This window comes from Fusarium tjaetaba, assembly GCF_013396195.1.
Source record: "Fusarium tjaetaba strain NRRL 66243 chromosome Unknown NRRL66243_c0000095, whole genome shotgun sequence".
NCBI lineage: Eukaryota > Fungi > Ascomycota > Sordariomycetes > Hypocreales > Nectriaceae > Fusarium > Fusarium tjaetaba.
Genome location: NW_023501291.1, coordinates 117,424 through 142,280, shown reverse-complemented (window position 1 = coordinate 142,280; position 24,857 = coordinate 117,424). Strand labels below are relative to the sequence as shown.

The 24,857-nt window shown below is 48.4% G+C and overlaps 7 protein-coding genes across 7 annotated transcripts in view; 3 read left to right on the top strand and 4 right to left on the bottom strand.

Annotated features, from left to right (window-relative positions):
* FTJAE_5095 (thermotolerance) overlaps positions 1 to 704 on the bottom strand; it is a gene marked incomplete at both ends in the record, with an annotated part of 4,560 nt that extends 3,856 nt beyond the window's left edge. The window contains 2 exons of the mRNA XM_037351567.1: positions 116 to 275; positions 474 to 704. Coding sequence (XP_037207841.1) covers positions 116 to 275; positions 474 to 704 — 391 coding nt within the window. The remainder of the gene's footprint in view (positions 1 to 115; positions 276 to 473) is intronic.
* Positions 705 to 5,453: 4,749 nt separating this feature from the next.
* On the top strand, positions 5,454 to 6,829 carry FTJAE_5094 (TBC domain protein; the record flags this gene model as incomplete). The annotated part of the gene is made up of 3 exons (XM_037351566.1): positions 5,454 to 5,700; positions 5,758 to 5,919; positions 5,976 to 6,829. The coding sequence occupies 3 exons, from the start codon at positions 5,454 to 5,456 to the stop codon at positions 6,827 to 6,829; spliced, it is 1,263 nt and encodes a 420-aa protein (XP_037207840.1).
* Positions 6,830 to 7,122: 293 nt separating this feature from the next.
* Positions 7,123 to 9,212, bottom strand: FTJAE_5093 (SAC2; the record flags this gene model as incomplete). The annotated part of the gene is made up of 3 exons (XM_037351565.1): positions 7,123 to 8,262; positions 8,312 to 8,706; positions 8,759 to 9,212. The coding sequence occupies 3 exons, from the start codon at positions 9,210 to 9,212 to the stop codon at positions 7,123 to 7,125; spliced, it is 1,989 nt and encodes a 662-aa protein (XP_037207839.1).
* Positions 9,213 to 11,060: 1,848 nt separating this feature from the next.
* On the top strand, positions 11,061 to 15,529 carry FTJAE_5092 (uncharacterized protein; the record flags this gene model as incomplete). Its single annotated transcript, XM_037351564.1, has 14 exons — positions 11,061 to 11,084; positions 11,333 to 11,599; positions 11,702 to 11,834; positions 11,888 to 11,953; positions 12,711 to 12,838; positions 12,891 to 13,415; positions 13,462 to 13,679; positions 13,726 to 13,760; positions 13,816 to 14,097; positions 14,142 to 14,384; positions 14,926 to 14,932; positions 15,009 to 15,189; positions 15,280 to 15,390; positions 15,443 to 15,529. The coding sequence occupies 14 exons, from the start codon at positions 11,061 to 11,063 to the stop codon at positions 15,527 to 15,529; spliced, it is 2,307 nt and encodes a 768-aa protein (XP_037207838.1).
* Positions 15,530 to 16,237: 708 nt separating this feature from the next.
* Positions 16,238 to 17,239, top strand: FTJAE_5091 (YIP5-like protein; the record flags this gene model as incomplete). The annotated part of the gene is made up of 3 exons (XM_037351563.1): positions 16,238 to 16,282; positions 16,385 to 16,787; positions 16,839 to 17,239. The coding sequence occupies 3 exons, from the start codon at positions 16,238 to 16,240 to the stop codon at positions 17,237 to 17,239; spliced, it is 849 nt and encodes a 282-aa protein (XP_037207837.1).
* Positions 17,240 to 17,464: 225 nt separating this feature from the next.
* FTJAE_5090 (heat shock 67B2) lies at positions 17,465 to 18,093 on the bottom strand (the record flags this gene model as incomplete). The annotated part of the gene is made up of 2 exons (XM_037351562.1): positions 17,465 to 17,766; positions 17,817 to 18,093. The coding sequence occupies 2 exons, from the start codon at positions 18,091 to 18,093 to the stop codon at positions 17,465 to 17,467; spliced, it is 579 nt and encodes a 192-aa protein (XP_037207836.1).
* An 814-nt stretch (positions 18,094 to 18,907) lies between these two features.
* Positions 18,908 to 20,753, bottom strand: FTJAE_5089 (C-22 sterol desaturase; the record flags this gene model as incomplete). The annotated part of the gene is made up of 5 exons (XM_037351560.1): positions 18,908 to 18,946; positions 19,000 to 19,283; positions 19,347 to 20,311; positions 20,372 to 20,522; positions 20,582 to 20,753. 5 exons carry the CDS (start codon positions 20,751 to 20,753, stop codon positions 18,908 to 18,910), a joined length of 1,611 nt encoding a protein of 536 aa, XP_037207835.1.
* Between the last annotated feature and the right edge of the window lie 4,104 nt (positions 20,754 to 24,857).

Genomic DNA, 24,857 nt, shown 5'->3' with positions numbered 1-24,857 from the left:
GCTTCTTTGGCTTCTTTGGCTTTTTTGGCTTCTTTGGCTTCGCTGGCTTCCCTAGCCTTCTTGGCTTCTTTGCATTCGCTCGCCTCTGCAATATCTTTCATGGGAACATCAGCACCTTCGGTCTTGGTTGCAGCAGCGGTTGCGCCAGGGATGTCTCTCTTGGGCGGAGCCCCCAGAACTATCGCATTTCGGATTCGTGTGCCAAAGTCAGCTTTTCGTATAACCTCATGCACTTGTCCATCATCGCGGAGTTCGCTGATTTGAACGAAGCGGTCCTGGGCTAGTTAGCAACAACTCAGTATACAGACAAGGGTTTGAGGAGCAACATCGAGTTATGATCCGACATTTATGAACAAGTAACCCAAGGTGTAATTCCGTGGCATCTCTGATCACAGTCTAAATGGCCACAGCCGGGGATGATGCCAGTATATGGGGCTTGGATGTGAAGGTTGTGGAAGAAACAACAGACTTACGCCAATGAATGCGATATCGTTGTGAGACAGCGATCGTAAGCAAACTGGGAGGATCCAATGAACGACAGGGCTCTCGATGACAGTCCTAGAGAGTATTCCACACTCAGGTGCCTTGAGACTTGGATTTTCGGCAGCTTTGGCCGTGGTGGAAGAAGCTTTCAAAGCATCTTGAAAGTTGACAGTCTGCGTCACCCACTCGCCATCTCTAAGAACGCTGCTCTGAAAAGCCATTCTGTCTGCTTCATGGCATAAGAAACTGAACTATAGGTGGCGGATGATGTCCCAAAGGCGGGAGTGGTGGTTACAGGAGGCTGTCAAAACGATGAGGCGATGGATACCACGCAGGGCATTGGTGACGTTTCAGTGATGGCTAATATGTCGAGTCGAAGTACAATTAGGTAAGACAGGTCAGATTATCGAGGAAGCAAGCATTGAGCGAACTCAAGCGTCAGGCGTCTCGCTGCTGTAAAATGTTGGTCTGTTGGTCTGTTGGTGTTGATGCTGGCGTGGTCCAGTGGAGAAATATTCGCGCTGGTTTAACGCCAATGTGAGGCCGCCTGATTAACGCCTAATAGCAGTTTCTTGGTTTCGACAATGACGATTCAGTTGCAGAAGACTGACTGTCATGGAAGAGGGGGTGGATGGTCGATGAACAAGCTTGATCGAAGTCTCAACCTCTATTAGGCAGCGGGCTAGCTGCGGTATAAGGGATTTTTGTATCTGATAGTTACCTGAAGGATGGAATCCAGGTGGAAGAGATGCCAAGGAGGTTTAAGTGAGCTGGCTTGATCTGCGATACAGTATTTATCGAAAGTGCGGATACTTTCAGCTCGAAAAGATACCAGACAAACAAACACTCGAGGGTGCTAAAGAGACGAGAAAGGCTTGTTTGGGAGGTTTAGAAAAATGAGAAACAATGAGTTGTCGGGGTTTGTGTGTGTGTGTGTGTGTGTGTGTGTGTGTGTGTGTGCTTGGAGACACCGCGGAGATTAGAATGAGGTGTGAGTTGTTCCAAGTATGGATCGATTATTGATCAAGTCAGGGCAGCGTGTTAGACAAAAGCCCTGTTCGTAGTGATTGGCGTTTCTAGCCAAGGATCGGTGAATCAATCTCGGAGTTGGAATTGGAATGAGAGCCACCATGGGCGTGGATTCGATATAAGAATCAGACTGGTCTGAGAGTAAGACAGAGAGACGGACAGAGAGAGACTCGGGGCGAGGCGTGTGAGGCTCCACGGGAATCAAAGTTTAAGAAGCGATATGGAAGCCCGAGGTCCACTCCACTTGGCTTGATTGCCCTCCACTTCCATTTTTGCCGTAAGATCTCGAGCGGCGGATAGATTTTTAGCGCCAGTCGGGTCCCTGCAAGACTCCGTCTGTGTAACGAGTGACACAAAAGAATCATGGTCCCCAGCACTAAAAAGGTCAAATTCAAACAATTGCAGTGCATTTTGATGCTTGACGCGCCATGGATCCTTGTTCAGCTGCAAGTTGCCTTGAGTGATGATCGTTGGACAACCCGGTTTCACCCTAGGTACCTTGCGTATGCCAACCAGGCCAGCAACTTCAAGCATATCATAAGACTCTGTCCACAGTATCTTACTCAGAATTGCCCTGGAACACCAATTTCCTCCCTGGTAAAGACCAGGTAGTCCACAGGTAACTCCCATGAAAGCTCTAGTACCTTGACTGCTTGAGTTGGCAAGGCAGGTAAGATGGCTAGGATGGCTTGGATGGATACGACTGATGGTTGCCTGCCTGCCTTGCCTACCTTGGTACCTGCCTGCTTTGGTCTGTACCTATCGTAGTGTGCAACCAACAGGTAACTTTAGCTGCTTGGAGCCTCCTCCATTCACTGCGATTGGAAAGAATTTTCCGCCTCAGTACGGAGTAGAGGGCTGCTTCATGGAACCAACACCAGGGGCTTGATAATCCCCCTCTCAGAACCAATCTTGACTACTCCGTACGATTCAGCCAAAGAATAAACCATTTTTGTACATACAGCATATGTTCAACCCTAGATCCCTGCACATAACGTACCATGTTCGTCAATGATGACGATCTGATACCCGACATCACAGGGAAGAGGCTTTGATCTCAAGAAGCTGTAAAGAATCCTCGAACAATCCTTCTTGATTCGGCCGATCCCTGTTATTTGAATAGGACACCCGCACATTCTTGAGAAAGCAGCCTTGAAGCATGACCCTGAGAGTTTGGTATGCAGCAGAATTACAACACGGTAGTCGGCCACGGCTCATCAGCTCGGTTCTGATGAGCACTCGAGCACTCCAAAACTCAGCAAGAGGCGCCCGAGAACCAGGGGGTCGGTAACTCGAGCGGCTCTTGTTAGGTCAAACGGGTGTCAACCACACCTCATGTGGTTGGCTGTCGACTCACACCGGCTTTTTTGTTGTATTGCGTTGTGTTGCGTTGTGTTGCAGTTCGATTAGTAGAGGAAGTCGCTACCCGAATTACGTACTACCTACGTGTAGGAAATCACGGATAACTAGTAATTTAGGGGATGCACTATCTCGACTATCTTTCTTGTCAGCTTTGTCATTTCCTACCGATCGGCTAGTGACGAAGCTAGCTCTAGCTGAGCTTCTTGAGCTGGACTGACCGCAGACAACCTAGTCTAGTACATGAGACTTCGCTCCACTTCAGCCAACGGCATAGTCTATTCACATTCTCATCCTTACCGGCTCTTGACGTTTCCGAAACCATTAAATCGTTCAGAAGAACGACTGTGGGAATTCCAGCAGCCATTAGACCGAGCCTAGACCAGCCAAGTGTCTCAGCTTTCGTCCCTTTACTTTTGTCACCACCATCCTCACACGAGACAGAGTATGTATGCCCTTCTGCCCTTTTGTCACACCGACTTGAATTAGCTGCCTGAGGATCAAGTGGGCACGAACTCGGTCACAATGACGTTTGGCCAGTCAATCGATCAAATGGCTTTGTGCTTTTCTTTATTGATGCCGTTCGATAGGTAGAGAGGCCTCGGCGTTCAGGGACCTTCAAATGTATCTCGAGAACGAGCTATTCTTGGGCTTTTGCCATCTCGAAGGCGGCCAGTCTCCCTCGTGGCACTCTAGCACCAACTGCAATTGCTACCCTAACTCGCATATCTCCTATCATGAGGATAATAAAAATTCGTATGCCAAGACGACGCAGTCTGTCGCATATTTCAACCCCTTGGGAAGGAGATCGGCGGCAGAAAGCTTAGAGTTGAAAAGCAAGGTAACACAAGCAATCCTTGGTCTTTTACGGAGTCGTCGCTCAGGGATCAGTCATTAGCTAGCCTGGGGGAGCAAAAAAACGCATGCCATATGCTCTGAGTGATAAAAATAGTCAGACAAGTCTTGCATAAATCTCATGGTCTTATAGACTAGCTTATTTTATCGCGACAGCTTCATGTCTAAAAACTTTCTTGCTCTCCAGCTACCTTAGGCTAAGGTAGGTAGTCTGGTAGTCTAGTAGTCAGTCATTTTCGGCTCTCAAAATCCAAACTTATCATTAAGCTGTACTAGTGGGACTGATCTGAGCAGGGATTTGTGATCCACTTCATTTTCTCCCCATGGCACTTCTATCCGTACTCCGGACACTTCAATCATCAACTCCACTCCAGCTAGGGAAAGCACCAAGCTGGCAACTACCTTACTACAGCAGATGACTCGAGTTTAGGTAGCGGTCTTGAGGCCACCACAGATCGCGCGAGTCAACCTTTGTCTGTAGCTCCAGGAGAAGTTGTTTGTTGGTCCTGGCCCTGTAAAATGTGGCTCACAATGTTTTGTAGAAAGTTGTCGGAGGCTTCCAGATCCATTTGGCCATACGAGGGCCAGCTCTAACGTTAACTAGCGAGCGAGTGACTGTCCCGTGCATATCTTCACTCTGTTAATGATGGCTCTATCCGTACTCTGTACATGGTAAACAGAAACGATTAGCAAGCTGGTTACCAAAGGTGCGACCATGATACAAAAATTGCCATGTCTAAATCGGCTGTTTGTTAGTTGATAATCAGAACTTGCCTTTTACTGTCTCAGACAATAAATGACCATAACAAATAAGCATTTACACATGCGCCAGCATCACCAGATCTGCCATCGGGGAATTAATGTAGATACCAGGTCAAGGGTCGAATAGCAAGGTAGCCCTCAGGTCAAGAGTGAAGGGCTGTGGACAACTGCATCTCCAGACTATCAAAACAATCGATCGAATGAGCAGTCCGCTGTGTCATTGCTTGGCCTGGATCGAGGTTGAAGCTTGATGTCTGTTTGCGCATAGTCACAGGGTGTAAAGGCGACATATGTCAGTGCACGTTGAGGTAAGTTGCGGCCCATGGTGTCTTGTGTCTTTGGAGCCTGAACAACCGTGTACGGTACAAACACAACGAAAGAAAATGGTGATGACAAGTCATAGCCACACTGCTAAACCAACAAAAGATTTCAAGCAACAATATAGAATAGAGAAGCAAGTGTGCTAAAAGTAAATACGGCTGCTACCAACAACTGGGTGGTGGACGTGGGGGCCACTGATCAAGTCTAGGGTGGTTGGAGTGGATACATGGCCCCTAGGTGGTAGGTAGGTAGCTCTGTATCAAATCTGAATCAATCAGACCTCAGGCCATAAACAGGGATCAACTTTACTGTCCTACCTAAGTAGGTAAACAGCAAAGCAACTCTCATACCTCCCGTTATTTACGCTTGCTATAGGTGATCTTCATCCAGCAAGTGACACGAATCACCCACTACAACTCCCTTGCAATACAAACATAATCGGCAACAAAGACAGCAGAAGAGTCATTTGGCCAATAGGCTTTTCAGGAGCTAGCAAGGGAACAAGAACCAGTTGTTTTGTTCCTGAGCTGGTTGGTTCCCTCGACCTTGGTCATGGCAAGCACCTGATACTATCTTACCTTCTCATCGATTCGCTTCATCGCATCCTGATTTCAAATTCCTTTTTTCTGTCTATCGAGCCAGTCATGGATAGTCTGAAGGATAGCGATAATAAATCGCCCTTGTCCTTCAGTCGCACCAGCAGCAATGCCAATGCCAATGCCAATGCCAATGCCAACACCAGCATGGAGATATCGCAGGAACCGGACATGCTCTCTCATGCTAAAGCTGCAGATATCGTCGAAGCATGCACATGGAGAGACATTAGCCGTCTCCGGTCACTTGCTGAAGCTCATGGTGGATTCCTGTCGGATGCATTGCGAAGACAAGCATGTTCGTTGTTACCGTCCGTGTATACACCCTGTTTCATTGACTGACACCATCTCACAGGGCCCATCTTACTAGGCCTCGATGCTTCCTCTGACGAAAAAGATGATCCTGATCTTGCATTGGCTCAAGAAGATTCCAACGCGTGGAAGCAATTGCCCCGCCATAAAGACGAGGATCAGGTCCAGCTCGATGTCAATCGCTCGTTCATCTACTACCCAGACAGTATTTCTCAATCCCTCCTCACGTCCAAGACATCGTGAGAGCTAATGCAGTACCAGACCAATCCGACGCAGAGTTGAGACTCCGCAAGTTAGAACTCTCATCCCTCATCACCGAGGTCCTACGTCGTTACCCTTATCTGTGCTACTTCCAGGGCTATCACGACATTTCCCAGGTTCTACTGCTGGTGCTGGCACCCGCATGGAGAGCTCGTGTTCTCGCGCGCCTGTCCGTCCTGAGGATACGGGACTTTATGTTGCCTAGTTTTGGGCCAACAACTGCTCAACTCCGTCTTCTGCCGGACATTCTCCATGCTGCTGATCCCAAGCTCCGACGGCATCTTGCAGACGTTGAACCCTTCTATGCTTTAGCAGGAACCCTGACCATGTATGCCCATAACATCGAGACCTATCAAGACATCGCCAGATTGTTCGACGTCTTCCTCGCCCGTGAGCCTGTATTTACAGTCTACGTGTTTGCGCAGATCATTCTTGACCGTCGAAACGAGATCTTTGAGATAGACGAGCCCGATATGCTGCATGTCATTTTGGGCAAGGTCCCAACAAAAATGGACCTGGACGAGCTTATCATAAAATCAGCCACCCTCTTTGGGCAGCATCCTCCTGAGACTCTCAGCTACTGGCGACACATCTCTAATTTCAGTGCTCTAAAGACAGCCCGAGATATCGAAACCTGTGCGAAACAGACCATGGAAGAGGGCTCAGAGCTTTTCGAGAAGCAGGTCAACGAACTTCATTGGCAAGAAATGCGGGATCACATCAAGTTGGCCCTCTGGCGTTACCGCCGCCCAGTCAAGACCGTTGGTATGGCTCTTGTCGTGGGAGCTCTGGCTTTCTACCTTCGCCGCAATCCAATACTCGTCCATCGCATTGCCTCAATCTTCTCTCGATAGACACCAAAGTCCCCACTCACAAGATAACTTCTCAGGTAGATTGCTCAAGGTAGGCATATTTGTTGTCAAAGTTGGCAGATAGAATGATTTACCTCACGCTAGAATGGCATAGATAACACTTCGTTCGTTCAAAGCTCTGTTTAGCAACAAGACCCACAGATAACCTTCACCGAGACGCCATGCAAAAGAATATACACGTAGTTACACCCAAGGGAAGATATGAGAATGCCATAATTTCCCCTGAATTACCCTTCCTGTGTCCCAACAATTTTATATCCAGATGAGACACTTTTCTAGGACGTCTCTTGGTACTGAGTCTTCAGTTCTTCAAAATGCTCCTGCTGCTCATCAGCAAGCTTGCCGTTCGCATCGCTGATAATGGTGAGGATAAGTGAGTAGTTGTTATAAAAGAAGCGCCCACTCTTACGCTTGTCACCGAAGAGCTCAGCATGACGAGTAAGAAAGGTCTCCACTTCGGAGCGCAAGCGGCGCAGGCTGGACACAACAGGTTCATCATCACCAGCATCAGTGCTGAGGGCTAATAAGCCGTGCAACAGCTGCCCGAAACGCTGGGTCACAACATGAGGTGCCGCAGACAGTTTAGCAGCTTCGGCGCGGCTCGGTTTGGCGGGCACAGCATTGCTGAGGTGGCGCACAGAATCGCAGTGACGATCCATTATGACCTGAAGACGGGGCCACAGGAGCATGGTCGTCGCATTGATGTAGCCATCCACAGCAGGTACCTTTCGGCGCTGGAGCTCAAAAGCAAAATGCTGATTCAACCGGATACAAAGGAGAAGGCCGAGCGCATCGTATGTATCCCCTATCAGAGTCCTAGAAAGGGTTCTGCCGAGTTCGAAGGTAGCCTCGAAGACATAGTTGAAGTTCTTTGAAATCTGGCTGTAGGACAATGCGGGAGAGAAAAATGTGGCCATGAACGTATATTCTGCCGTGGCATTGTCAATAAGTGCCAGGTTGAAGTTGCGGAAGGGCACTTCCAGGTAGTGAGTTGTTTGGTCTTCTTCGGCGAGATATGAGGAGAGTGCCGTTTGGTTGTTGGTTTTCAGGAGATCAATGCGCCGGCCAAGATTGAATGCATCATGAGGAGGGCCTGGTGCCCTGTTGCTCGAAAGAACAGTAGCCTTGCGGGTCGCATCTTCGTGGCCAAGAGTGTCGTTTTTGTCCATTATGTGAAGCTTGATTTTTCCGAGAGCCTTCTCATACCGGGAAAACTGATTAAGGTAGTACCATCGCATAGTGTTCATGTATGCGAGGGCGATCTCATGTGCGAGAGTCGGATGATGTTTGTGTAGGAATGTGTAAAGATCTTTGTATCGAAGGAAACTTTGTTGCTGGATGATCTGGGCATTGATATGCGGTGATCGCAGTGCTTTGATCTGAGCCACGATGAAGTCTCGTATGCGCTCGATTGCCTAGGGGGTTAGTTGAGATCCCGACAGTAGCGTAGCAAAATGCACATACCTTGAAAGTGAGCTTGTCAAGAATCGGTTCGAGATCCTTTGCCGCATTACTAGTTTGAGTTTCGGACTTCTTTTTGAATTGGGTCGACCTGCGATCCAGTTCGGCGAGCATCTTGGCCCACATCTCATCGATGTGCCCCTCAGAGATCTTGGAGATAACTTCAGGCGGTAAGCTTAGCTCTTCTACCAGAGGCCCCAGTGCCTTCTCAACTTGTTTCCGATTTTCCAATCTCCTATTCAAGGCTGCCGATCGGGTTTGCAAAGATTCGATGTCTGCGGATACCATGGCAAGGTCATTACGGAAGTTGGCAAGGTTGATCTCAACTGAATTGAGTACATCGTCACATGCTTCTATCGACTGGTGAAGATCTTCGAGTTTGGTTCTATCATTCTCGCCTGTGATGTGTTAATTGTAGGGTCAAAGGGGTATATGTTGCGATAAACGGACTCTCTTCTGCCGTTTTTGGCTTGCGGTTGCTGACTGTGGTTGTATCAGGAGGTTCGGACGTGGCAAGCTCCTTTAATGACAATCCCCCAAATACAGCCTCGAAGTTGATATCGTCCTCATTAATGGCAGTTTTCTCATCGGCCTGTTCGCGGTCACTCGAAAAGCCTGCTAGTAAAGTCTCTAGCACCTCCAAAGAATCAGGTCCCGTGTCTATTGTTGAGGCCTGCCTCAAGTTGGAGCCATTAGGCCTTCGCGAAGACGAAAGGAGTGAGGAGGTGGAATCATTGGAAACGAGTGATAGCGAGGAGCCTCGTGGAGATATACCAGGGCGCTGAGATGTGACATATGGGCTCAGAGTGCTCGAAGTCCTTTTAGGATATACTCTGCTACCGGGTTGAGGCGTAGAGGGTCCAGGACTGCTGGCCGGGCCTCCCGCCAGTCGGTCGAGCCACATGCCGGGAGAGTAGGACAGGCAGGATTCGGTATATGAAGATTAATTCGCGGATTCGAGAGTCGTAGGCAATATCATGATAAAAGTTGTCGAAGTCGAATGCGTTGGTGGATAACAATTATCAAGCTATCAGTGAAGCTAAGCTGGGCGCGAAAGGGTCAGCTTGGCCAGCTTGCAACGCGAGGCTGTTAGACAGCCATGGAATTGAAGGTGTCGAGTGAAACCTGATTGGACATTACGATCTGGGGACTTTAACCCCAGCCTTGTGTGGCTGTGTGGGGCTCTCTCAAAGACACAGAATCTTGGCTAGCCGATAGTCTACCTGGTGGGGTTAAATGCGAACTCACTTGACCACATCGAAACAACAATCGCCTTGAGGAGAAGCATAAGAAATGCACCAGGGGACTACAAAAACATTGTAGTCTGGTGATTCGTCCTTAAGGTTAGCATAACGAACCAGGGCCTACGTATTTGGCTCCCAGGTCCCCTCATTCTTAAATCGGAAATCGGCCTCAACAGGAGATGCACAGAAGAGCAAACAGTGGAAGAATGGGTAAAGCTGCAGCTTGCAGTCCGATACTTACCTTGGTATGGCTCGCTTGGTACCTGATACATAGGTACCTACGCTGTAGGGACAAGGTAGCCATCGGTCTGCCGATAATAAAAGTGATTGCTTTCATTGTGCGATCGATGTCCGTCCATGCCTTACTCCATGCTTGCAAGAGTTGCTTGCATTTCACCAGGACCTTTTTGCTGAGACACGCAGGTCTTGGGCACCAATGGCCACTCAGGTTTGGGAGGGGAACCTGGAAGCAAGCGCCCGGAACAAAAAACATTAGATCGATTGCTCCCCGCGTGAGCAGTTGCATTTCAGCCATTGAGTCCTGAGGTTTAGCATCAATAACCAACCCCCTGCAGGCTTTGACACCTTGACGCATTGATGTCTTGGGAACCTGCGTGTCAAACTGCTTCTTGAAATGCCTAGAATACTCTCGTGACCTTCAGACCACCTCGCTTTGAGTTCCGTTGGCAGAGGTTGGAATTTCAGTCTGAGATTGAATATTCGACCCAGAATAAAAATGACATTCTGGCATTTGAATGGTCAGAGCAGTGTTTACTCTGTCATATTGACCCCGCCAACTCGAGCTTTGCTTGAGATGACCGATCGTCAAGGCGATAACCTAAAGCTGCCATCAATTAACACTTCCTGGTGGCTTCCCGCTCCACCCCGCTCAGTTTTATTAAGTTTTCTTTTTTTGCTGCAGCGGAACAGATGCTCTCGAGGCCCTGTAAGCAATAACCCCTCCACTGGTATGGTACAATACAGCTCTGGGAGAGGGAGGGGTCGAGTAGGTACAGTACCTACCTAGCCTCTAGCTCACGAGCGAGGGGCAATGTCGAGGGTCCATCTTGATGGACCGGCCCCCCTCTGGGCCTCTGGAAAGAAGTACAAAGGCTGGAACGCCTTGGAGTGCTTACAGGCTTCACGAGAGCTAGAACCGCATGTGCTCATTAATTTCTACCTGTGCCAGCTGGGCATAGCTGGTCTACCATATCCACCGGCAGCGTCCGTCCATCCACAGGACCTATGAAAGTGAAAACTACCGCCTGAAAATAGTGTCCACTGCTTCGCCCATTTACACCAATCAAAGACTTGAGAAAAAAAACTTGTCGAGGGCCTCGCACCTTTTTCTTTGCCCCCTCCATCTCTTTTTTCCGAGTTTGGCCCTCTCCTCCTTCTTCTCTTCTCCATCCCACTATTAAGCACCACTCTCAGCTTTTTTTCTCCTCTCCTCCTCAACCTCACTCCTTTCTCCTCAAAGAACTCGACTTCTTGTCAATACCGTCAAAATGGCCGCCCCCAACGATGCTGAGGTGAGTTTACTTGCTCCTGCTGCTGCTGCTTCTGTCGAGTCCCAGGCGCACGCGCCCACGAAATCTGCCCTTGCGCCCATTTTTCGCCTGGAGATTGACACCCCGCATTATGACCTATGCCCCACGATACAATACTGCCATTTGAATTATTGAATCGAGCTTCACAAGCCATCAAAATAGCCATCACCATCATATTATGTTCCTATCTATCAAGAATTTTGCTAATTGCTCCTTTTCACCTGGTACAGCATGAGATGACCTTCGATTCGGCCGATGCCGGTGCCTCTCTTACCTACCCTATGCAGTGCTCTGCTCTGCGTAAGAACGGTTTCGTCGTGATCAAGAACCGCCCTTGCAAGATCGTCGACATGTCCACCTCCAAGACCGGAAAGCACGGTCACGCCAAGGTCCATCTCGTTGCTACCGACATCTTCACTGGCAAGAAGTACGAGGATCTTTCTCCCTCTACTCACAACATGGACGTCCCCAACGTCTCTCGTCGCGAGTACCAGCTGGTGTGTGAACCCTTGCCCCGCTCCACAGAGGAACAACCCCTCTCCTCAGAAGAGCAGACCCCCGGTCATTTCCGCCACCAGCTCAACTAACATGCATTCAAGCTCGACATCTCCGACGACGGTTTCCTCTCTCTCATGACCGATGACGGTGACACCAAGGACGATGTTCCTCTTCCCGACAACGAGGTTGGCCAGAAGATCACCAAGCTCTTCAAGGAGGAGGAGAAGGACACCAGTAAGTTGCTTTTGTAGTCTTTATTCGACGAATTGCCTAACCATGCCTCTCAGACGTTATCGTTCTCACCTCCATGGGCGAGGAGTGCGCTATGGAAGCCAAGGAGGCCCCCAACCAGGGTTAGATCGCCTAACCTTTGATCCGCACCCTCTTTTAAATGGCACTTGGCCTCTGAGCTCCGCATTGAAAGATGATCTGGGCTGGGGATTTTTGTTTTGATGAATGTTTGGCGCATCAATACTCATGGGCCATGGATTGGGCATTGCGCAGAAGGACTCTATCTGGACAGGATTGCCTGCCAGTTATGATATACGGCAATTCTGAGCACCCGGGCTTCGGGCTCACAAAATGTTTTCCTTTGTTCCTAGCTCACACGCTGCACATGCCATCATGTCACGATACGTAGCGGCAATTTTATGAAGAAAAAAATGGGAGAGCTTTGGAGTTGATTAAGACTTATTGATATTGAGTGACGTGAATTCTGTCAAGTCCTTGGGCACTGCGGTAACATCTGCTTAATACGAATGCATTGTGTAGGACGAGACAGTAAGGTATTGTATGGACGAACATATGTTGGGACCTATAGTACAAACCTACATTTATTGTTACACGACCCAGACACCGCAACCCTGTGAGTTGAAGTAACAGATAATTCGATTTGGATGACTATACAGCTATAATTGTGCATACAATACCATGATTTTGCTCGCTACAAAGTGCACTACAGGATCCGACACATACACATGGGCAAAGTACCTACAGATGTATTTTTAGCTCCAACCACTTTTTTTTAGACCGTCGCAAACCCATAAGAACGGAGCTTGCAGGCTAGTAGCAAAGACAACAACGGAAGCAAATACGAAATGCCATAATCAGTGCGGATTATGGATGAGAGGCGAGATCTTCGCAAGTTTCCTCGTGGGGAGAGATGTCCAGAATGTGGTGCTCGAAGATGGTATTTGGAGAATGGTCTGCGCTTCTGCTCCAACGGACATCAGGTTGAGGTGTGTGTCTTACATTACACCCTCGAAGACTCTGGACTGAAAATCATATTAGGGATTCATTCAATTCGACATTGGTGATGATGTCGATGCTGGTCAGCTTGGTAAAAAGACAAAGAAAGACAAGGAGGTCAAGGAAAAAGAGCTACGCCACCTCACAGGGCAAGCAGGCAAGAATCTATTTCTCGAGTGTCTACAACTAGTGCTGAGGCGGCAGCTCCTTTGGCTCGTTCAGAGCAAAGGTCATCGAGAAGAGCTTGAGACTGTCGTGCGCGATCTGTGGGATCTTCGTATTCGAGGCTCTGGGGCTCTCCTGGCTGAGGAGGAAACACAACAAACGGGCGATGGCCTTGCGACATTCAGTTCGCAGCCTACAGGCACAGAAAAAGATGATACGCCAAAGATGCAGGGCATAAGAGCTCGTAGCTGGAATCCAGAGGACAACCCAGATTGGCCTGTGCCGAGAATGATTGAAACCCTGGCCTTGTGCTATCTTGGATGCTTGTTGCTCAGGATACCTACCACGATTGGGGAGCTTTGCGCCTGGGCCAATTCAAGACGAATGCCTTATAAACGATCTGTAAGTCAGCCTTGAAGAGCTTATCATCTCAGCTAACATATATCAGTACTACGATCTTCCCGAAGAAATGCAAGATCGACTGCCATCTGCTTATACTAGGGCCCTCAAATTACCCCTGCGCTCGTCTCTCAGAGGCATCGACATGCACAATGCTGTGCTAGATCTCGCACTCTCATATCATCACAACTATGGAATGATTTTCCCAGCTATCAGTGATACACCAACCATTGTGCACTTTGTCAGGCAACTCACTTTACCAGGCAAGTGCTCTCAAGAGGCATACCCCTCCTGTATTGGCTGACTGTTCTAGTGGAAACGCTCATCACAGCAAGAAGCATACTATCGGTGATGAATTTCTCTTTTCAGTTGCCCATGGAGCAGTCACGGCGATTTCATATAGACTATCCCGAGATCTTGCTCATGTCAGCTATTGTGGTTGCAGCAAAGCTGTGCTTTCCGTTAGGACAACACGCCCCTTTTCTTCGCGCCGCTACCACAGAGCAGAGTATCAAGTTCGACTGGATAATATGGCTCAAAGGCGCCCAAGAATTAACAGAAGCATCTCAAACACCTGGGAAGGAGCCCAGCTTCGATCAAGCTACCGCTGACCAAGTTACTTCAATGACGACAGAAGAGCTTGACCAGTACTTTGCTCATATTGCGAGCACCATCGACAGGAAGAGTGAGTTTATGTCAGCGCATCAAAACAATACTAATAAATAAAAGATGATTCGGAAATCACCAGGTTCTTTCCATCAGAGAAGGCTCCTCCTCCAGAGGCTCCTACAAGAGAAAACACTGAACAAAATAATGACCACAAGATGCGGAAGATCCTTGGTCAAGCAATTACAGTAAAAGGGGAAGAGGGGTCAGAACAAGACGGGGAAACACTGGCAGAACCAAGTTATGAAACGTTCCGTTCGGTTGAGGACCTTACAGAGACAGCGCAGGCATTGTACAAAGCTGCTGGTAAGTTATCACGCCCTTTTCATATAATCTCTCGAGCTAATCAATCGTCAAGGTCACATATCAGGCCTTTCGCTTGATGAAATAGTGCAAGCAGTCTACATGTTGGAGCAGAAGATGATCTCATGGCAATTGAAGAGACGCCGAGAAGAAGGGCATGAAGAGGAAGTTATATGATTATATCAATAACATGGCCGATAATGAATGATGCCATATATGACTTACATCTAATACCCTTAAGCTTCTACGTAAATCAGGGCATGATAATATGGGTAACTAAAGTACATGTAAGGTGTTGGATCCACTCCCCCCTTCGCCTCACAGGAAACGTTTCTGGTGGGCAGGAGCCAGCACGTGATCAGTTCCAACCTTAGGGCTTTCCTTCCTTTTTGAACTTGTTCGCCCCACCAATATTGCGCGCAGAACGAAGCCCGGCTTTCCAATCCTCACATCGTCACGTCACAAAAATCAGTAAAGAGTGAGTATACCCCTAACTAAAGCCGCAAATAACTTCAATAGGCGTAAATACTGACTCTCCATGTAGTGCAGATGTAAGCTCGAGCCCACCGATTGTGAAAAATCGACCAAAATAGCCTCTTTCCGTTGCGTACTAACAGAACCGCCCAGTTTCGTGAAGACCCTGACGGGCAAGACCATCACCCTCGAGGTCGAGTCCTCGGACACCATCGACAATGTCAAGTCCAAGATCCAGGACAAGGAGGGCATCCCCCCTGACCAACAGCGACTGATTTTCGCTGGTAAGCAGCTCGAGGATGGCCGAACTCTCTCCGACTACAACATCCAGAAGGTGCGTGCTGGGATTTGAAATGCGGTTGCGATTGCATTCGCAGGAAGATTATTGGGAAATGCTGGGAACATAAACTTACGCCTTGTACAGGAGTCCACCCTTCACCTCGTCCTCCGTCTCCGTGGTGGTATCATTGAGCCCTCGCTCAAGGCCCTTGCCTCCAAGTTCAACTGCGACAAGATGATCTGCCGCAAGTGCTACGTACGTCGACCCTGCCGTGTGCATCGCACCGGATTCTAACAAGCATCAACAGGCTCGTCTCCCTCCCCGTGCCACCAACTGCCGCAAGCGCAAGTGTGGACACACCAACCAGCTCCGACCCAAGAAGAAGCTCAAATAAACGATTACTCCATGGATGTGGCGTCTGGGATTTGGCATTTGGGGGTCGATGGCAAGGACAGAGGAGAGCTTCTTTTCTTTTGTTCATACGAGGCTGGTTGTTTTTACATTAGCATGTGCAGCTCAGGCAATACATTCTAGATGATGCCCATATTGACGATGTGCCGTGCCGCGAGGTGTTCCGGCCAGACCCCTTCAAAAGAAATAAAAGCATTCACGCTTCGAAATGGTTATGTGCATAGAAATGAGCGACTGTGGGCAATCTTGGGGTCAGCTATGATGTTAGCGATACAACTATTAGCTTGCAAGGCTCCTGAAAATTGATTCTCAACCTACGGAGCATTCCTCTGTTAACTTTGCCATGAAATGCAGCGCTTCTCCAATTCACTAAATATCCATTGCGATGGCTTACAGGGTTGTTTCACACCCACTGATAATCCTCCCTGAGCTCGAATCTCGATAGGACTAAAGCCGACAATCATGAAGCGCCGGTTAATCCTCGGTTCTGCGCTTGACACGGTGCGCGTGCTCCTGAATTACGACAACTGCCAAACTGTCCCAATTAGAAGCTGACAGCGACCAGTAGGAGCACCGCAACTTTACTCTCCCTTGTGACTTTGTCACTGCTGTTCGTTTTCACCAAACCCATTCATCAACTGCAAACGAGCCGTTCTTTTTGTCCTTTCAGAGCTATCTACACAACTTCACCATGTCTGGTTCCGGCTACGACGCCGTCGTCGATGTTGACGATGAGGTATGTCATGGCCCCTCTAGCTAGCTATCCTTACAAGCTCAAAGCTGCGGTCCCCAACATCTTGACACAATGTCTCTTTGACTAAACTGATATGATGCTCAGGGCGACCTCGGACATACCGATCTTCAAGAAGACCTCGAGTTCCATACGTCCAACTTCAATGATACAAACCCCAACACCCGCAAACCTCCCTCCAGTGGCGGTGGTCTTCCTCCACCTGCAACGGCCTCGACCGGCTCCGGCTCATCCAAGCGCTTCCTGTGGAGCATGAACTTTTATGCGCAATTCTTCGATGTCGATACTTCAGCTGTTCTGTCCCGATGCTGGGCTGCACTGTTTCCCAGGGCCAACTTCCTCGACGTTCTTGAGGGCAACCCTGATCTTTACGGACCCTTCTGGATCGCCACGACGGTCATTTTGATCCTTTTCCTGGGCGGCACTATCAGCCAGTATATGTCGGATACCGGCAAGGGGCCATTCCTCTATGACTTCAAGCTACTAAGTGGTATGTCTCATGTGATATTGGCTGGGATTTACGCACTCACATGACAAACAGGCGCCGCTGGCCTCATCTATGGCTATACTCTCTTCATTCCTATGGCTCTCTTCCTCGCCCTCCGTTACTTCGGCAGCGAATCTGCCAATCTCCTCGAGTGTTGGGCTCTGTACGGCTACTCCAACCTGATCTGGGTCCCCGTTGCCCTTATCAGCTCGTCACCTATCTCCATACTCAACTGGGTCTTTGTCGGTGTTGGTTTCGGAATCTCGGTTGCGTTCTTGCTGCGAAACCTTTACCCCGTGCTTAGCGCCACAGATCGCCAGGTCAGCAAGGTCCTGCTTGTCGTTGTGGTACTGCTACACGCTGGTCTGGCTCTTGCGATCAAGATCCTTTTCTTTGCTCACGGTAGCCCCGTGGCCAGCAAACCGGACCAGGGTAAAGATAGCCGCATGTTCTAAGTGGTGGTGGCAAATCGATTAGAACCAAGAGATAGAAGTAAGGAACTGAATGACGCGTAAAGAGAATGTGTATTCCTAGGCCTCAATTGCAGTTGGGGTATAGCCGAAAGGAGTCTCTGGGGAAGCAGATCTTTGGGAATTGTTTGTACAATAAAGTTAGAAGGCGCATTTATTTGACCAATCATTCTGACAATGAATGTCTGCCTTTCAGCAAGCTCTGTCTGTTCAATATCGTTTCTTAACCTTCTCAACTGGTCCTTTCTGGGCTTCCCAATCCAGCCAGCTGCCCGCATAGTCGCCGATCTTGTCCCAGCCAGCATAATGAGCCAGTTGCGCAGCCGCCCTCGCACGCACTCCTGCTTTGCAATAAAACACAAGCTCCTTGTTCTTTGCTGGTCTCTGGAAGCCGTACATGTCCTCAAAATCCTCGTCAGAAATATGGAAGCTCTGGGCTGCCGATGTGATAGGAATGTTGATCGCACCGGGGATCTTGCCCGTCTCGAAAAGCTCGACTGGTTCTCGGACGTCTGTTGCGCTTGTTAACCCGAGTTCCCAGCATGCGTAGAGGTGAACGTACCGATGAGGATTACATTGCCCGGGTCAGATTTCTCAACATGGTTCTTTATATCTTCAAAGCTCCATGGTTTGGGGTCCGGCGGGGCATTGTCGTCTATCGATTTTGTTTTGGTTTGGGCTTTGGTAGCATAGCTTTTAGTAGATGGAAAGGGCGCAAAAGCTCGGGACGGTAGCGAGGGGCTTATCGAGCGTGCTGCAATTATAAAGATTGGTCGCGCAGGTTGGATGGCAGCGGATGCGCGCAAGGCTGACGAGAAGAGAGCGCGACGAGACGCCATTCTTTATTAAGGTAGAGACGTTTACTCCCTAGAAAATATCGAGATGGGAAATGTGAATTGAGGTTCAAGACGGCGAATCGTGGACTATACCGAGCTAAGGCGACTGACTAAGAAGCTGGGGCCAGGGTGATGCAAGACACGATCAAATGAATGCCATGATGTTACAGAAGTAATGAATAAACAGACGCTTCGGAATCACTACTAACTAATTAAATCAAGGAACCGATACTGAAAAATCAACAAGACGCGGCCTTACTATTCAAACCCTCAAAGTGATGGCTGTTACATCAAAACTAACTTTTAACACGCATATAGGATGGCCATCATGAATCCCTCTCATGCTGACCTAAGTTATAGCCAACATCAAGTCACTTCACCCAACTCGGTCATCTGTTCTGTTTTGGAAATCTTTTGCTATTCGCTGTCCAAATGCCACTTCCAATCATGGCAATCATCTCTATGACCTTGCGGTCCCAAATGCCCTCGGGCAGCCAATTATATACACCGAGAATAGGTATTAAAACTGTTATCCATCATGATTGTCCTTTCCATCCATATTGGGCTGTTTTGCCGGCTCTTCAAGCTTCATCTCCAGAGAAGTTTCCTGTAGCTTATCATATGCCAACAGTTGATCTCTTGTTTTATCTTCATTGGAAGCTTAGGCCATTCACAGCCATCTTCCTCGATCATTCTTTCGGCCTCCCTCATCAGACACACTTGGGCTGCAACCGCACTGCCCTGTGCATCAGGGATGCCCGAATCGTGTCGAACGGTCTGCATTTAACCTAGTGTCGACCAAGTTCCTCCGTACCGTTTACCACTTCCTCTCCTCGAAGGTGAGGGGGCAGTCGTCCTATTTCAAAGTCAGTCATTATTGCATTTTATTGCCCTGTAACAAGTACGTACCATTGGGAAAATAGTAGCAAAGACCTTGATCTCCTCAGACTTAGGGGTTGCGTGGTGCTTCCAGTCAAGCATGACTGAAGCCTTTCCGATCATGAGAGCCAGGTTCAGCTGAGCGTACACCTGTCCAAGGCAGTAGTGAGGTCCAGTACCAAAAACTAAGTAGTTCTTGGAACCCTTCTCCTCAGCATCGCCGCTGTAGTATCGTTCGGGGTCGAAGTGGCTAGGGTTGTCATAGACTTCAGGATCGTGGAGAGCCATGAAAGTGGTGGGGATCAACATTGAGCCTATTGAGGATTCGAGTCAGTATAACGGCGATCAAAAATGCGATTGGAAGTTTCTCAACTTACCCTTGGGAACGGTGTAGTTCTCGGTCAGGGGGAAGGCCTTCTTGGTGACGTAGGGAACCATGATGACAGGAGGGCGCCATCGAAGAAGCTCTCGGACAACAGCGCGGGTGTAGGTAAGAGATTCGAGCTGATCCATGGTGATAGGCGCGTTAGGGTCACCGTTGCGGACCTTGATGTTCTCCTCTCGGACACGGTCGAGGACATCAGGTCGCTGGGCGGTAGCCTGGAAGAGCCAAGTAGCGGCGCTGCTGGTGGCATCCTGAGAAGCGAAGAGGAAGGTAAAGATGGTCTGAGAGATTTCGTAATCGTTGAACATGCGGAGAAGAGGAGTGGGCTTCTCGACGGTGTGTCCCTCGCCCTTCTCCTCGGCCTCACGCCAGCGCTCAGACTGGATCATTGACAAAACCCAGGCGTCCATGATGCAGGTAACTTCACCACCAGCGGCCATGCGAACCTTGCTCTTGGCGGCACACTTAGAAAATTCGGCCAGAACCATATCAGCGGCCTTCTTGCCATACCAAGACTTGGTATAAGGAAGGATAACGGGAAGATTGACAAGCTCGAGAGCAGCAGTGATGAGATAGTAATCCTCGGCGATCTTCGTGACAGCCTCGTCGGAGATGTAGTGACCAACAAAGGTGCGGCAAGAGACAGCGCACATGACCTCGCGGAACTCGTGCATGAAAGGGACAGGCTTGCCGCCGGCATCCTTGGTCATCTTGAGGAAATGCTTGAAGTAAGTGTTGTAAGCCTCCTCCTGGCCAGGCAGATAGCTCTCCAGGGCCTTGCGGGTGAAGAGACCGTTAAGGCCCTTGCGGAAATCAACGTGAGCCTTTCCGTCGAGGAACACCCAGTTGTCGTGTCCAAGAAGCTTAGGAGCAACGTCGACAACAGTGGGCTTGACATAGGCGGGTGAGTTAAAGACCTTGCGAGCCATGTCACGAGTGGAGGCAATAACGACGAACCTAGCAACTCAAGGTCAATATGGCCGTTCCGCCATGTTGAATCGCTCGTTCAGTACTTACTTGTGGAAGATAGAAACACAGCTCAGGGGGCCGCTGCTCCACTTAGCATGATAACCATCGAATCGAGGATCCATAGAGTCGAGGAATGGGCCGATGAAGGGAAGTTTCATAGCCGGGCCCTCAATAGGACCTTTCCTGATGATGTAGGCAACTGTTTGAGAGCTCTGTTTAGTAATGCGCCTTGTATTACCTGGTGACTGAATAACATACTCTGATCATACGCAACGCAAAGAGCGATGAAAGTGAATACCCAAGTCCAGACGCCGGCATTCGAAACAGCTTCGATAACATATTCGACCTGAGGAGGAAGAGCAACATTGGCGTATTTGGTGCCGGCCAGAACGGACGAGAAGCCGCTGGACGTAGCGTTGACGGCCTCCATTTTGTTGAGGGTGGTGATATGTGACGGTAAGGAATCGAATCAGTCCAGTCGTTGGGATGAACCGCGCCGCAAGTCGAGTTGGAGCTCACAATCAAGCGAGATTATTGTGTCTGGTTGTTGAGTCTCTCACAACCAGTGGTACTCCTTGCGACTGAGGAGCAGGATGAGGATGAAGGGGAGGAAAGGGATAGAGACGGAAGGTAGGGGAGAGGGAGAAGTAAAGTAGGAGAAGTGGAGGTTGTGTTTCTTTCCAGATACAGGAGGTAGGTACCTTCCCAAGGTTAGTAATTGCCCAGTCTTCCCGTCTGCGCCGTTGGCTGTGGAAGGTGCAGGCGCCTCCCGTCAACCAGAGTCCGTTCCGCGTATGTCAGTCAATCAATGAAATCGGTGCTTGGCTTGTCACTGACAGGGAATGGGCAGACAGAAAAAATAAAAAGAGGGCCCTGGGGTCTCAAGGTCAAGGTACGAACAGAACAAGGGCAAGGAACAGCCCGGGTGTGAACGATTAACGGGAGCGAAATCGCTAAGGGCGGAGATTTAAAGAGATGAAAGTGAAAGATACACTGCTAGACCATCTCTGCATTGAACAAGCCAATGGCTGGCAGGAATGTTAGTCACAGCTTTCTGATTATCATAATCTACTTTTTGTTCCTATTGCAATCTTTGTTACCTTATGGCATTGTGCCCCAAAAAGATGTTGTTGACCAGGGCGTGAGAGGAGAGACAAATTAGATGCGAGTTGGAGGTGCAGCGTGGTTGACTTTGTTGGTGGGGGGTCGGCTGTATGCCACATGTCTAAAGATACGCCCTCCCAATTTAACACAATCATTCTTAGAAGACTTCAATAGCGACCGTTTCCTTGGGTTGCCAGGAGGATAAATCTGTATGTAAGCTCAATGAACACATATAGACCAACAATTCATTAATTGGGCCTTTCCAGATCTGCATATCAAGATGAAGAGGTGCAAAAGAAAAATTGCATGCTTCCATGACAATTTCCTTTCCCTTTTTTTTTCACTGGGTCTTGACATCAAATTCCTTTTAATGGGTGCTAATTTCTATGCCCGACTCAACACTTTCACCACCAAGCTTCCTACCTTAGTTTAGTCTCCGAACCTCGAAGCCCCGCCGATCCCGTAAAGGGTCTACTGTTGGCCTGTCGCATTTGCTTTCTGGAACAGGAACTGGAACAGCAGACCACTTTCTTTGCATTTCGTAGTATTTGTGTAGGTATCATCATTTACCCGGAGTGACAACTTGACATAACTTTTTACTACGTACAACCATTAGGTATCTCAATCTACTATCTATACCAGAGCCATGTTACTTGGTCTTGCAATAGACATACCTTGGACTCGTGACCTTTGGCTGACTTACACCAACCATAACAAACACTAGGCCAACTACCGCAATGTCTTGCTTGTTCGCTTGTCTTTGAATTGAAGCTCCACTAGCCTTGATCGTAATCGTATGTACGCAATAGACAGCCCTGGCGTTTATAACGTTTACCGCCTTCGCCTTGTTCCGCGTCTTCCGTCGTAGATCTAAGCGGGCCCTAGCCTGATATTCGGGACAGCACTGCGGATATTCATCGTATGTTTCCTCTTCAGCCTCCTTGTATACTTATTACGGAGTACATGGTTGAACTTTAGGCCATTGAGCTGCTTGTTCGTTTGATACAGAGCTATTGGCGAGTTCGTCGGGTGAATCCGATTTACAATGGCCATCATGCGATTCGTCTTGTATGAGGTGTTAATCGCAAGTCTGCTACTACCTTTGACAGGGGCATCGAGTAAATCATACCTCGAAACTTTTGTCTGAGCTTCCGTCTGTTCAGAAGTTCGTGTATCTCATCCTTGGTGGCAGTTGTAGCTGCTCTCCATCGCTATAGGGTTGAGGCTGAACACTGCGACTTCTGGTCTCCCGAACTCCCACGTTTGTCATCAGCATATTCCAGAGCCTCTTAATACGCTCGTGGAGGATCTTCACGTCAGTCTCGCTTGAACCTTACCCAGTAAGTCTATCTACTATGCGGGTAGGGTACAAAGCCAATGCTTATCGATTCGCGTGGAAATCGTAAATTGATTATTGGATACATAACCACCATCACATATGCTATAGATTAAGTATCAGCTGTGACGACTGTTCACAAGAAGCAACAGCACCGTCACATCTATACAGCCCTGGGGTTTACTCACACTCCCCACCCACTCTGATGCATCATTACCCTATTGGCTCAGCTAAACTTACAAGTTCAGGGACAAAACCAATCAATGGTCGCTGACAAAGACCTATCTCCAGGGTCCACCCTTAGCTCGATCGTCAGAGTTCCACACTGACGACCGGTTCGCCCTTGATACGACGTATTCGTTTACGTGGAAATAATCGGGTTTACGCCAGTGTCATGTTATGCCGTTCGCAGATTGACGAATACATGGTTTGAAAGCGCATAATGGTATTCTATCGCCTAAGGGACAATCAGCAGAGGAGGGTTTATTCTTAAAGAATGGCATATAGAACTTATATACTTATTTTCGTCAGAATCCTACCTGCAGGAGGTGCGTCAGCAAGACGCTTTTCTAATGCGAAATTCGTTTCTAATTACGAATATGACATTAATCACTATATAGGTAGTCTAAAGCTGTCAACCACTCAGACTTTAACTATAAGTTAAAGCTATGAGTGTTGTTTATACCCTTGCTGAACGCCCGGCCTCATTTCATCTCACTTTTAGTCACTATGCCCGAATACGAATGCGACCCTGTTGACCGCGGTGAAGTCGCTGTGTCGGATTGCAACTCGTAACACGGCAATAATCCGCTCCCCTCCCCCGCCCAGCGTCAAAAGAGTTGACTTGCCTATAAATAAATATTTCTCCTGAGGCTCCTACAAGTCGTATACATATAGCAGTGTACAGTATATTGACCACGTGACTTGCCTTCCTTTATGACTACCTACCTACCTTACTCAAGAAGCTAAGAAACTCGCTAAACCTGCAGACTGATAAGCTTATCATAGGCTTATTTTGATCCAGTTTTGCTTCCCTTATTATCTATCATCGACGTTACCTGCTGGAGAAGAGTTTCTGGCAAGCGGGTTTCCGCTAGAGGTGGGGGATCGCCAGGATCATGAGGGGTATCCTTCAATACTGCCTACCCTATACTTGGCCTTCAAATTCTTGAGATGTTGTCATTGCTGTTTTTGACAAACATTCATGCAGTTTAGATCAAAGCTTTTGCGGTTTCTAATATTTGTGTTTATAGAAGTGTTCTCTGAGTTGTTTTTCTCTATACTTATAGGTTAAAGAAGATCTGTCAGAGACTAAATGCTTTCCCTTTTATATCAAGTCATTAATTATAGATATATCCTTTAATATATATAACAGTGCCAGTTGACCTAAAAGAATCTGTTTATATTATAGCGTAGATAAGGTTTTAGAGGAACTCACGATCGGCCTTCATATTTATTAGTACTTCGCCCCAAAACGCCTCATAGAGAGAATTGGAAGAACCCCTATCAATGTTTGTAAATATTTAAGTTATACAATGCATGACATTCTCGTCAGTGCCACGTTTCATATCTTTACTGTTCGGCCATCTAATACTCTACAAAGGTTACTCGAGGCTCTTGTTAAAAGAAACAGTACTGAAATCTCAACAGTAAGATCATGTGCTGTGCTTTTATCTTCCCAAACACGTCATGGCTGTCAGACATATGCCGGCGTCACACAAGCTCCCCTCGATTGCGTCATGCCCGTGATGAGTGAGATCTGTAGTTACCCTATAACAATCGAGAATCGCCATACAGCAGTCTCTCCACCAAGAGAGATACCGAAATGGGCAGCTGGAAGGGAGGGTGATTCACTGGTATCTAACAAACTGCGATAGTGGATTCTGTCGCACTTACACCACGTAGTCCCGCGTATGCCTGCTTCCAAAACGCTGTAAAGCAGGGCACCCTGCGTTGTAAAGGATGGGTCATGGTCACGCACCCGCCCGACTTATAGCGAGTATAAGTGGCAGCATCCGCAGCCATGTGAACTTAGAATATCCATACACTACCATCCTCAAAAAACAACACTTCCATCACTCAACCAAGCTCATC